General features: G+C 31.5%; 1 protein-coding gene across 1 annotated transcript; it reads right to left on the bottom strand.

Annotated features, from left to right (window-relative positions):
• Nucleotides 1-8,803: 8,803 nt before the first annotated feature.
• Nucleotides 8,804-13,724, bottom strand: LOC140058178 (plexin-A4-like). Its single transcript, XM_072103738.1, has 13 exons — nt 13,651-13,724; nt 13,373-13,442; nt 12,890-13,036; nt 12,505-12,655; nt 12,319-12,407; nt 11,973-12,075; nt 11,572-11,621; nt 11,181-11,276; nt 10,740-10,906; nt 10,221-10,368; nt 9,586-9,726; nt 9,328-9,402; nt 8,804-9,007 (listed from the first exon to the last, which is right to left on the bottom strand). The coding sequence occupies exons 1-13, from the start codon at nt 13,719-13,721 to the stop codon at nt 8,804-8,806; spliced, it is 1,512 nt and encodes a 503-aa protein (XP_071959839.1). The 5' UTR covers nt 13,722-13,724.
• Between the last annotated feature and the right edge of the window lie 211 nt (nt 13,725-13,935).

Below are 13,935 nucleotides of genomic sequence, written 5' to 3'. Positions count from 1 at the left end.
TAATTAGTATAAAAGATGCGCTATTGAGAGTCGTCAACATCACTTACAGTAAATCTAATCTAGTATAAACCTCGTTTTCAGTTCGATATGTCCTCTAATCCTTTTGTATGGACTCTGACAAGAAACGGAAATACAAACTCAATCTAATCTAGTATAAACCTCATTTTTAGTTCGATATGTCCTCTAATCCTTTTGTATGGACTCTGACAGGAAATGGAAATACAAACTCAATCTAATCTAGTATAAACCTCATTTTCAGTTCGATATGTCCTCTAATCCTTTTGTATGGACTCTGACAGGAAATGGAAATACAAACTCAATCTAATCTAGTATAAACCTCATTTTCAGTTCGACATGTCCTCTAATCCTTTTGTATGGACTCTGACAGGAAACGGAAATACAAACTCAATCTAATCTAGTATAAACCTCATTTTTAGTTCGATATGTCCTCTAATCCTTTTGTATTGACTCTGACAGGAAATGGAAATACAAACTCAATCTAATCTAGTATAAACCTCGTTTTCAGTTCGATATGTCCTCTAATCCTTTTGTATGGACTCTGACAGGAAATGGAAATACAAACTCAACCAAAACAGTAAGTTTGGTTTCTTTCTTAAAAATTATGTGTTACTTGGCATTCTTCTGTTCATGAGGTCAATTTTAGAGAAAGAGAATTATGTTTAGGAAATAGGAAAGCTATCTTGCAATTGTTGCCGTCTATGTTAGCCATGACGTCACGGGATTATGTGAAATGGAACCTATATTCACGTTTCATTGTATGACTATACTTACGTCACAGTAATAATTTTATCCATATTAAACAGCGTAATTTCTGCCTTAAAAATATTGCGATCTGCTGGGATTATTTTATTGTTTAATTTTCTTGTTTAAAGTATATTGCGGTTTGGTACATTTATGAGATATCATGCTTCAGTTATACTTTCTTTTTCAGAGCCACTTTGTTGTCACCCCAGCCGTAGGTGTTACATCAGAAATTATCTTGTCTTTTAGTAGTATTTCTTACTTTTTATCTGACATTCAATTTGAAGGGACCATAAATTCTACTGTTAATGGTAACTAAATTGTGTTTCATTATGAAGATTAACTGTATTAACTATTAAACTGATTAGTAAATCATTAAAATGGTTGAATCGTTTACTGTCCCGAGCATCCCTTGCTAATTCTGTCGCAAGTGTTAGTATACAGTACAAGTTACTTCAAAACATCTGACTACTATTAATGATGATGATTAACAATGTTTTAAGGTTCTTATCTACAACCTAGGTGCATCAAAAGATACCATCCTGTCTAAAAAGTACTAGAGAATGTTTAAAAAGCTTTATAATTATAAATAAAAGAAAATGATATTTTCTCCATCAGGTTTTTTTTTTTAGTTTGTGGGGGAGTCATAAAAAAACTGTTATTTACTACATATTCATGCTTCAATTTATTATATCTGTACATCTTGTTATAGCTGATGTGAAACCTGGAGTTAATCTACGAGTTAACATTAAGGCTGAGATTAATGACCCCGGCTTAGTCTCCGCAGAAGAACCTGTCAATGTCGGTTTCAGCAAACTACCGCATTTCTTGATGAACGTTACCGACCAGTCTGAAGATGGTAACGTTTTTGTTAACGTTGGTCAAACGGTGCATATAAACCTTGTTGTTGAGTTTCCAAGAGGAACCGCCGATCCCATAATTGAAGTCACGCTGCCATACAACTTTTCAACAAACAAGACAAGCAACCAGTGGAGTATTAACAAAGTGTCGGTTTCATTTGTTAGTGACTCTTTATGCTGTACATACTCGACAGAGTTCTGTTATTATGCTCTTCAGACGCAGTACATTGCCACGGATGATGTCTATGGCATTCTTAAAGACTGGTCGTTGACGCGGATTGACGGATTTATCGAGGTGACCGACCAAGACGCTTCCAATAACGTCTTAGCGTTTGAAGTAGAAGTTGTTCTAGACGATACAGACGAAGTAGTCAATGGTTCTGAGCACTGGTTAGGAATAGGAATGCAGATTGGTGACGGTACTCACATCTGGGTTGGAGAAGTACCTGTCCATACATTGATTAACAAAGTCCAAGAACCGAAGATGTCATTTAAGATTTTATACGAAACTAATTCATTTTATAAAGGGTGAGTAAAACGGTATGCGTCTTTCTTGGATAAAACTGTTTATTTTAATATAATAAAAGTATAGACTAAACCAAAAATGTAGAAACTGGATTGGCAGTCAAGGTTGAAAATATAAACAACCTACTGATTCTAAATAATATCAAATTCACAATCATCGTCAGAATATTTACTAGTCATCTAATCATCCAGCAATACGATGATACTTTAGCTGATACGGTAACGTCTGTTATAAATAATGCTGGTATTTAGAAAACGAATGTAAATACCGATAATTTCTAAACATTACTTTTGTTTGATGTACATTATTTAATTGAATGTTTATTGTTGATGAAATTGTTATGACTTTAAACGTAACTAATGATTTGGAAACAAGGAATTGACGGTTAGATTACATGTTTGTATTCCTAAAATCACTCTCCGTGTTCTATAATTAACATATCATATCAAATTAACATTGTATTCTGGTCTATGTTTATAGTGAAGATGTGATACTATTGATTAAAATATGGCATGATGGGAACTCAACAGGAAAAGCGGTAGACGTAACTTTTACAATAATGACGTCGAAAAACGTCCAGTATATTAGCATTGAATCGGAATACACAGAGCTGTTGCAGCCGCCAGTGGTAAACACAAGTATGCCTGGTCCAACTCCTGTTCGATTTAATGTAAGTTATTTTGCAATAAAGTTGCGGTATATAATTCATATTTCGAGCATCCTCCTCAGAATGATAATAATAAGTAAGAAATAACCGTTGGTCTAATATCAGCAAGGAAAAATTCAAGCTTGGCTTGACAGATGTTCTTTCGGCCTACATAAATTACTTTATTTCAACACGATTGGTGTGGGTGTTTTTTTTCATTTTCAGTTTTCCAAAAGGAAGAAAATAGTAACTAGGGCGATAGAAAATTTAGTAAGGCTTTATTTATTTTACAGCTTGGAACCATTCAAATTGCCGCAAAGCCAACTTTCCGTGTACGCTTGGGAATCGACAAAAATGGTAAAAGTGCTCCTGGCACTCGACGTTTTGTCGGGGTGGCTGATTTGTTGTGGCACTCAACGGTTAGCTCAAAAGTTCTAGGTTCTACCAATCCTTTTCAATTTGAGTATTCGGACAGACCAGATATTGGATGTGGTGGTAAGCGTTACATTTCAGAACCTAAAACAAAATCGTTGTAATTGAATAAGCGTAAATGTTTGTTATTGGCTATAAACTCATCCAAAGATTGGTAATATTTCTCCTATGCTTTGTCACGAACTCATTTTACGTATGTTTTCGAGCGGTTGAAAATACTTTAGGAACTCCCTTGTGACATAAAAGTATACAAACGAAATCCTTAAAGTTGTAAAATAACTCAAAGTTAATTTCAATCAACGAACTTCAACTTTCAACAATCCAGTAAATACTTTAAACAACAGCTTCACAATAACTTTTACAATCTAATATCCAACCTTCTTCAAAATAAATGCTTCAATCAAAAATTCTTCTTCTCCCTCATTACAAATGTCATACTTCCATTTATATACAATATGTTCATAACATTCCAGATCATTATTATTATTACTCTATTGGATTACAGTTTTTTATTAATAGTATATTTCTGGAATATTCCTAATTGTTCTTATATTAATTATACATGGTTTCTTAAATCTAAACATACTCTTATTCTGGAAAGTTTATGTAGATACTATGTTACTGTAGGGAATGGTAATTTATTACATGCTTAAATAATTCTGGAACTAGATGTGTGCATACATCGTTTAATTTAGTTTATTTTCTAGTTTCATTACATTTGATTTCTGTTTGTTCGTTTACAATCAATGTAATTATACAGTACACATTTGTCGTACTGTATCTACATCTTTTCTATTATCACGAATACATGACACAAATGTCTTAACATAGCCCTAAGTCTTCTGTTTATGTTATGTATTTTTTTAAGAGCTCAACCACATTGATTCTAGCTCACGTATACCTATGGCATGCCATATGTTTATCTTTTAGCAATGTTAAACCAAATCGCACTAAAAGTCGTCACATGTGAAACATAATATTTGACGCTATAATCTTGGAATTTGCCCATGGCGTTAAATAGTAATAATGTCATATTTAGAGAAAATATCGATCATTTTGCGAAGTGAATTATTATACTATTAACTTTAAAATCTAAGATGTATGTCGACATGGTTATACACCTTACAAGTGTTCAACGACACGCTAGAAACTTGGGATGCAGCAAAGGCCGCTTGTGAAGCAGACACTGCTCAATTAGTCATGATCAAAGATGCTTTTGAACAACAATTTCTTCGGGGCCTTGTTTCTATACAATCTCCTTACAGATATTGGATTGGTTTGAAAGACGTTGGAGTAAGTATTATATTATATTATTATATTTTTATATTTATTACTGTTAAAGGATAATAATTTTTTAAAAACGATACCATGAACAAAACGATGTAATAAAAGAAGTATGGTTGAAGATATATCATGGCTAATCGAATGACGTGAATTTATATAGAAATTATTACGTTTCATACTACTAGGGTGATGAGTTCAAGTGGACAGACGGTTCATCAGCGTCATATACAAAATGGCTACCTAACAGACCCGGGACAAGCTCGAATAAAGACTGTGGAACTGCGGCTTATATAGAGATCTACGACACAAGAGACGACATCAGTACTGATCTTGGAGACTGGGACGTTATGGAGTGTACCGCTATCTTACCAGCCATTTGTGAATATTCTATGTCTCAAGGTAGTATAAAGATTACATAGCTACTGTATTGAACGAATTGGAAAAGCGCCAAAGTTGGTCGTTTCAAAGTAAATCAAGATGTTATATAAAAAATAATAATTTATCCATTGATTTATTTGAGTATTCTTAGTTTAATCAATTCAATGTTTAGTAAAACAGTTTTTAAGCCTACAAACCAGCACCACGTTCTTAATAGTGTATTCGAATAAAATGGAACCAAATTGAACTCTAAACACAAAATAAAAGAGAGTACATAATTATTCGTCAGAGATACGTGTATCAAACTATGCTAAAGAAACTGTGATGAGGTACAGCAAGTGGGCTAATACTCAGACATGTGTCTGCCATTACGACTTGGGATCTAACCAGTGTGATTGTTGTGTAGCTGGTGCCCATAAATGCGAAGACGGAAAGCATACTGTGTGTGTCAGAGATTCTAGTAACTGTCCAGTTTCAGGTACTTTCTTTAATAAACAAATCAGTTAATATTTTGAAGAAAAAAAACTTTTTTTTACGGGGGCCATAATTGATAACATCCAAAACACTACGTTCCAAGTCTGGGTATTTAGTGTTGACGCCTGCACGTGCGATTATTAGCAATGCCACACTCACTTACCACTAATAGAAAGAGCTTTAATATACAATGCCATACATTTGTTTTATGCAGTGATGTGTGAACTTGTCTTTGTGTAGTAACTTTATATTCCACATGATTTTTTTAAATACCATACAAATCAGTTATTACTGCAATGTATAGCACGTGTATCATTATTTAAATTTATTTCAAGAGCCAACGAATAACTCATACATTGCCCACATTGCATTTTTATGTTGACAGATTATTATGATCGGGGTTTTGTAATAACTAAGAAATTGAACGATCCAGCTAACTACATCATTTTTGCTTGTAATCCTTCATATGGACGTCTATCCCAGAAGTTTGTTCCGTCCTGTTATGTACAAGATGATCCACCAAACGGGAGATGGAAAGGTGAGTTTAATGATTTAATATTTTTTAACCCCAATGGTAGCACTGAACCATGGACCTCTACACACTTAAAAACTTTCAGCTGCCAAAAACCACTATCCTATATCGAATCAAGAGCAGAAGCGCCTCAAACCATATCCATTTTATTTAATCGGCGAAAATCCAAAGTAGGTTCGCCTTCACCTTAGTTCTGATGGTGAACAGTGAAATTAATTTGATAAATTGCGTTTAAATCATTCTCTTTGAACCTAAATACACATAATTTACATTGTTCGTCAATAGCACTGCCAATGTACCTCCACAACGTTATTGGTTCGGACCAATCCAAAGGGCATATCTATGGAATTCACAAGGATATGCGCAGTTACATGCGTAGTAAAGATAATGGAGTAACTTGGCAGTTTGTCAGTAAGGACAAGTGGGACTCATCAAAAACGTTGCCAGATTTCAAGACTGCTGGATCTAATGAGGGGAACTGGCTATGTGAGTTATTATTGTTACCTTAATTTTATCACTAAAAATAGGTCCCGTATACAGCTACATTTACATGTTTTTCTTTTTACGGACAAAGTCCTGTCAATTCTTTGTTTAATGTTTCCATTTATTAATAAAACGACGCAGACTTCCGTCCGTTCAAGTTTTTATGAAGCTTACGACAAGTTAAGAATGATATAATGGTTGGTGCGCAATGCAAAGACGTACGCACAACGCAAGAGTAATTTGACAAATCACAAGTGCTAGCTCATTTTAAATGCTTGTGAATGCGTTGCCAGTATATCCATGTGGAAATTCACTAAAAAGACTATATTATTTTAAGTACTGCGTAATATTTAATTTTGGTCAAAGCATATCGAGTTGTAATGATTCGTACAGTGTGAGACGTTGTGTGCAATATGTTCGAGTTGTAATGATTCGTACAGTGTGAGACGTTGTGTGCAATATGTTCGAGTTGTAATGACTCGTACAGTGTGAGACGTTGTGTGCAATATGTTCATCCTTAGGATGATAGGAAAATATATAAAAATACTAATTAAAATGTCTCTTTTATTTTCATAAACATAATAATATAATTATAATTCCATATAATATAATAAGTTGTGGTATTATGTAATAATAACAATTGTAATTTCTATCTCCTTAACAGATGATGATAGTGGCCTAAAGTATAACAACGTTTTGAAAATGAAAAAAGACTGCTGCTAAAACCTACCAACTCGAAGTTCTATTCAGCTTTCGAAAGTATTACGCAAACAAGAATTTGTCCTATTGTATTTTAAAATATAACAATATTTACAATTTTATTACTGTATTTTTAGTAATATTTGCATTTTGAGCACTAAAACATATTTTTGGAAATGCATCACCTTGTTATACGCAAAAATATAATTTATTACTAATAACTATTATTAATCCAAAGGCAAATTACTGAAAAAATGACAATGCTGTGGGTATCAGTGGCTGGATCTCAATGGAGATACAAAAATAAAAAGCGAAAAGCTAAATCAAAACGATAAAGTAAACAGCCAGAAAAGTTAGCAGAGCTTTCGGGCAACACTAGCCCTTCATCAGTGCAAGTGAAGGAATTTGGATAACGTCATAGTATAAAGCTGGCAAGTGCTGCCTGGGTGGACAGGAATAAAATAAATATCTTACACGTTTCTCGGACAGGCGACGTAATTTGGTAAAGTTATCCAAATTACCCTCCATAATTACAGCAAAATCAGATCAAAATTGATACAAACAGTAGAAAATATATATATAAATCCAAAGGCAAATTACTGAAAAAAATTACAATGCTGTGGGTATCAGTGGCTGGATCTCAATGAAAATAACTATTATTAATATATTTTTCACTTTCTATTTGTGATATGTAGCAGGTATTTTTCAGTAATATTTTTATTCATTTCATTCATTTTATATTTGGTTATAATATATTATGATTTGAAAATTGATAATAAATCTTGTTTATTAACCCTAACTCCATAAAACATGGAATCAGACTTTGAATAGGCCATTTTAAAGTTTTAATAAAGTTATTCACTTACGAACAAACAAAATGATTCTACTTATAAAGAGACGAATTAAACGGTTAAATTTAACCGAAACCCCCTGGCTGGCAGCCAATTTGATTTTTTTTTTTTGCTTTAAATTAGGCCTACAATTTTTTTTTCAGGTAATAAGTTTTTATCCAAATTTTAGTCAAAGTGAATAGGCTACCTATTATGTAACATGAAAATGGCATATTCAACATCAAAAGAATTTTAGATCATTATTTTTACTTATATTATCCAATGTATGTGTTGTCACGTGATTAAATGAATAATAGTATGCTAGTATGTTTATAGCTACGCAAAAAAATATCAATATTACTCAAATTTAAAATACTTATTGTTAGAATATTTACAGAGATAACTAATATTTTGTGCATCGGTAAATGTAAATGCGAGAGAATAACATGTGTCTTGCAGCCTAACTAAGTTGAATTGCGCATAGGTGTGGATGACACACATACACTAACTTTCATTTTATTAACATTAGAAGCACTTATATAATTATTATTAATATATGGTAATATTTAAAAGAAATAAATTTATTACATTACATTATGCATATTGAAACTGGATTTCTGCGTATTCTAATATATTTATTTATACAATACCATTTATATTTACTATAGATTTTAAGAAATGTAATTTAATGTTAATTAGTATTGGTCAAAAGCTTATTATACACATTTTCTTATATGGTCAGTGAACGTTTTTATCTCTAGGCCTACTGGTACTTATAATAGGCCTATTTAAGTAGCTATAAATCTTTAGTGAACTAAATTAAAGTTACCATAGTTATTCAGACAAACGTACGTACGTACGTATTTGCAAATATAAACAAAAACTTATTTACTCCTATTAGCAGCCAGCGTTTGTGTCATCAGAAAGTATGATCACACCTAAGTCCTCTCTTCTTTTCTGATTGTGTCGACGACAATGCTGGATTTCTGAGTTGACATACGCTGCTTGTTCCTTCGACGACGACGACTTACTTACTTTTGTTGTAAAAACTTCAACAGTACTTTCATTTCTATTTGTACCTTTAAGGAATGCGTCTTTAACCTGATATTTAATTAAAATATTAAAATATTAACAACGTTTACTCAAATGATAAATGTTAGAGGCAGAATGATGTTGAAATGCACATTGTTTTACTAAGACACATGTAATAATTAATTTTATTTGGTGTGTAAATCGGATAATAAAATGGAAAGCCTTTTTTTAATTTTAATACATGAAAAAGTGTTGATTGTAGTACTCTAATTGTTCACTATTAGTTCAACTGTTTAGTACAGTATAGTAAATCCGACGTGTATAGATCAGTAACTCTTTTTCTGCTGGTACACTATAAAAATATCTGTATATAATTTATTTATATTTACCTCTCTTAAATATTTAACTGTAAATGAATGAAGATTCACTAACACACTCGACTTCTTAAACAATGTGCTAAATGGCTGAGAATAAAAAACATTAGTATTAGTATATTATTTTACCATTATTTCTTTCTATGTTTGTACTTATTGGCATATGCCTCAACCAATGCCTATTAGTTTATATGTTTGTTTATTGACATATGCCTCAACCAATGCCTATTAGTTTCTTTGAGAAATAGCAATATTGATAGTCTTTTTACATACCTGTATAAGAGAATTTACTTCATCGATAACGTTCATGCGATCACAAGTTGGGGTATGCTTGATGTCACTATAGAACTTAGTAACAAGTTGGCGGTATCGTGGAATCTCTTTTACATACATCTGTCGATGACTTGGCGAACTCTTTGAAATAAAGAATGAAAGTTAAAAAAGCACTAAAGAACAAACTTGGCATGACTTCCACCAAAAATAGACTTTTAAATTAAATGGCTGATGAAATATTACAAAATAATTATTAAAACTCAGTACGGTAGCTTGTAACTGCTTGCATAATAATATGTATAAAGATATAAATATTAATTATAATTTTGAAACTGTAGGGTGGTCTACATGAATAAACAGTGAAGCGAATGTGACGGTTTAGAATCCAAATAATCAAAACAAAGTGTATTTATGATATTTCAGATTTGGACAAACTGTAGGTCTACAGTTAGTTCTTAATTTCAACAAAATCGTGCAAATATAAAACTAAAGCAATAATATGAACAAATATGATTCTGAACAGAAGCTAAAGTAGTAAACTGATATTCATTAAACGGTCTCGGTAAGATGTCGTCGCACATTAAAATACGCAGCCATACAATATAAAAATAATTACATTGACTTTTGCGTTTTACCTTTTTAAAACCAAACAGCTCAATTGACCAAGATTCTCGGAAAACAGCAGAGATGACACCGAGAGTAATATCAATAGGGGGCGTTTGTTGAATGTCACAGACATAAGCAGGGTTTCTCAGAATTCTTAACCAAAACATTTCAGCTAAACTAAAAAAGGATAAAAATATGATTATTGATCTAGTCCACTTCTGATTTTTCTTGCTATTTTGATTATATTGTATGAAAATGGAAGAAATACGTGCTGATATTGAAATTGTAAGACAAATAATTTGGAAAATGCTCATTATAAAAGAAGAAATAAACGCTCATATATAAACATAAATTATTAGGCCTACACTTTTAATTTGAATTTTGAATATTTATAATTTAAATTTCTTAACCTTGTTTCTTTTAATGTTAAATAATCAGACATCTTAGGAGCCAATTCTTCGATGTAAATCGTAGATACACCATTGTGAGCTTTGAGTAAAACCTAAATATATCATTTTCTAACATGCAATGTATTGCAATTTCAATACCTGTTGTTTTTCCATATCTTCAATTCATTGATACTAACACCATGCTTAGTCGCCATGTTATCCAGAAAATCAAAAAGATATTTAACAAATAGCGGTAGGTGGATGTTGTTCGATGATGAGCTGAATACATTATTCATTATGGAGTCAACATGCTGTTGGTAAATTTGCTGTGGAATTGAGAGATAATAATAATACTTATTACTGTAAAATGTTAAGGAAAACCAAACCAATGATGTTCGATATATGCAGAACAACAATAAAAGCGGGTTTACTCCCATAAAAAAAAGTTTCGAGGACACAATAGACGGACAATACAAGTTTGACCAACAACAAGATACATTAGAGTGATACGTCTCATATGCATGTCAAGTTGCATCCTATTAAAACCCAACTGTTTAAAAATAGTTTAAATCAACAAATGTTGTTTTTATTTATTCCTACCTTAGTTTCAGTTAACCTTTCAAAGATGGATTCATCAATATTTGGCTTCTCGCCGTCCATTGCATCATAAGCACCCGTGTACACATTTCCTTCCAACTAAAAAAAGTCAATTTCAAAATCAAAACTGACCAACTACACTTGCCAAGTCTCTAGTTATGACAAGCAATGTATGCTAAATATATTTTCTTAACTAGAACGCCTAAACGACCAACAGTAACTGATGTGTAGTCAAATTATCGACTAGCGTAAAGCTACTTTAATGAATATTTAGTTCACAGTTCATTACCAGATGTCCAATAAGCAATAAAATGTATTTATATCAATTGTTTGTTGTTTATTCAATTAATGGTGACTGTAAATGTTTGAAAGTATTTGAACTAAAATCACTCACAATGTGGAAAGTGCCATCTTCATTGATTGATGTTTGGTAGATGTTAGTTTCTTAAAAAGTAAAGTTAGATCATAGACAATAATAAAGCAATGGCACAAACAACAACAAATAAATTGGTCTATTCTGCCACTCATTGGCTGAATAAAGCTTTTTGATGTTGTTTGTTAATCTGTTTGCCGAAATAAAAAGTACTACCAATAAGAAATCTTCAGTACATAAATGGCCGTGACTTTATAAACAGTATTGTTTGTTTTTTTATATTATTAATTTATTATTGAACAATTATAATTACATAAAATAAGAAGAAACTGATTCTTTTTTAAGTTGAAATATATTAGTAGATTCTGGTTTAGGTTCAATTGGAATGTAGTATGTATACCAATACATATTATCATTATTACCATATCTAGCAACTATTGGTTGCTTAATTGTATCATACTGGTCTGACGCGTTGATATCTTCCTTCCAAACGTCTACAAACGCTACCACTGCATTATTTTGAATCTGAAAAAAAAATAATTTTTCAAATTTAAGATCCGACTAGTGATTGATTTATTTGTTTGCTAACGTGCTGGTGTAGAAAAGTATTTTTATTAATTAGTTAAGGTGCATGCGTCATGTTAAGCTTGTGTCAACTGACGTCCGGCCTATACACAACCTATGTCTATTGAGCCTATTATTATAGGCTTAATACATTTTTCTAACAGTTAATTTATTACAAAACAAAAAATACTACAGTAATATTACTCCAAAATCTGCAATTGTTTTTAGTTTTCTTTCTGTCTGTAAATCGGTATCTTGTAAAATAATTCGTTGATCTACATTCACTCTCCATTCTAGATTTAGAAAAAAAAGGTTATTATGTATTTAATTGAAATCTACAGAATAAAGAAGCAAGATACAATTAAATTGCTTGTTTGTTGGTGTACTCACCTAACTGAACGTGTGAAACGTTGGGTCTTTTTGAAAAAGGTTGTTCCTTAAACATAACATTTAACAGTTTTTGTTTTACTTGAAATAGCGTATCACAACTGTTTACTTTCACAATCTCTTGTTTTTCCTCATCAACTACCAAACTCAAATTCTAAATTGAAAAAAAAATGCCATTGAATTTGTGTGGAAATTCAGTATTTATCGGATTGGCTAATAATTAAATATTTGCGGGATTATCTGACCTTCTTAAACATTTTTATTATATACACATTTACTTGTCATGGGCTCTAAAAATGTATTAAAATAATTGTTTGCAAGTAGTATTATGCTTCAGTGTTATATGTTATATACTCAAATGTTTCCAAAACATTTGCAGATATCTTACTATATTCTCTCCAGTGACATCAATTGGCAGAAGGCAGTTCTCGTCTAAAGAATATTGACAATGATGATGAACAGCGTCTACCGCACCACTATCTATTCTCGTAGTTATAGCATCTACAAGTTGCAAAAGAGGCCCTGATACATACTTCTGCAAAATTGAAGTGAACTAAGTAGTATACAACACACATAATATATTTATATACAGTACGTTATTTTAGATCTGATCTTATTTGATTGATTGATTAATTGATGATTGATGGACTTTATTTGATATTCCTAACTAATCAAGGTAACTTATAAAAGAGTCAAATTTGTTACAAATAAAAAAGAGACTTCTATTGTTTAGAAAGAAAATCTTTTATTATTAAACTAACATAAACAAAGCTAATTTTACATTACGTAAACCAAATCACATCGTATTACTTATTAATATTTAGTAGAATAATGTAGATATAATTATTAATTTATAAAATAATTTACATACCATTGTGTATTTATACATGCATAATGCCACCACGTGAGATATCATATGTTCGATAACAGTTTCGCCGTTTCTGTAATTGAAGGTAATTGCTATATTACATTTGATTAATATAGCAATAGATAAAAAGTATATGAAATATATAAGAAGTATATAAGTACATATTGAAGTATATTTCACATTCACAGTCACTAAAGTAATATGTCATAACTTGATAAACACACGTTTGCAAATTAGGTTTTAATAATTAATTATTAAAAACACAAAATAACTGTACCCACTTGCTTAAAGCTAACTTGACATTTTTGGCCTTCACTTTGTTAGCAATATGTTTGCTTAGAAGCATATCCATAATACTAAAATATTTAATCACACAACATATTAGAATTAAGCGTAACCATAGAATTACTTAATAATAACTTAAATTGTATAACGATCATTGCTACTGTGGACTTAGATAATTTACTTTCCAACTACATCTTGTCGCTTAAGTCAGTCAGTGCTGCCAATTCTAGCGTTCATTCTTGCATACGTAATACACAAGAATTGTAAATTAATAAGGTATA

The sequence above is a fragment of the Antedon mediterranea genome, chromosome 9, assembly GCF_964355755.1.
Source record: "Antedon mediterranea chromosome 9, ecAntMedi1.1, whole genome shotgun sequence".
NCBI lineage: Eukaryota > Metazoa > Echinodermata > Crinoidea > Comatulida > Antedonidae > Antedon > Antedon mediterranea.
This window is presented reverse-complemented; position numbering and strand designations above follow the sequence as displayed.

Excerpts from the sequence above, each read along its gene's own strand:
- LOC140058178 (XM_072103738.1), bottom strand. The coding sequence starts at position 13,721 with ATGGATATGCTTCTAAGCAAACATATTGCTAACAAAGTGAAGGCCAAA. Across the intron at positions 9,727-10,220 it reads AGCTGTTTGGTTTTAAAAAG|AGTTCGCCAAGTCATCGACA; the intron begins GTAAAACGCAAA and ends TTTATTTCAAAG. Across the intron at positions 9,403-9,585 it reads AAGTAAATTCTCTTATACAG|CCATTTAGCACATTGTTTAA; the intron begins GTATGTAAAAAG and ends TTTTATTCTCAG.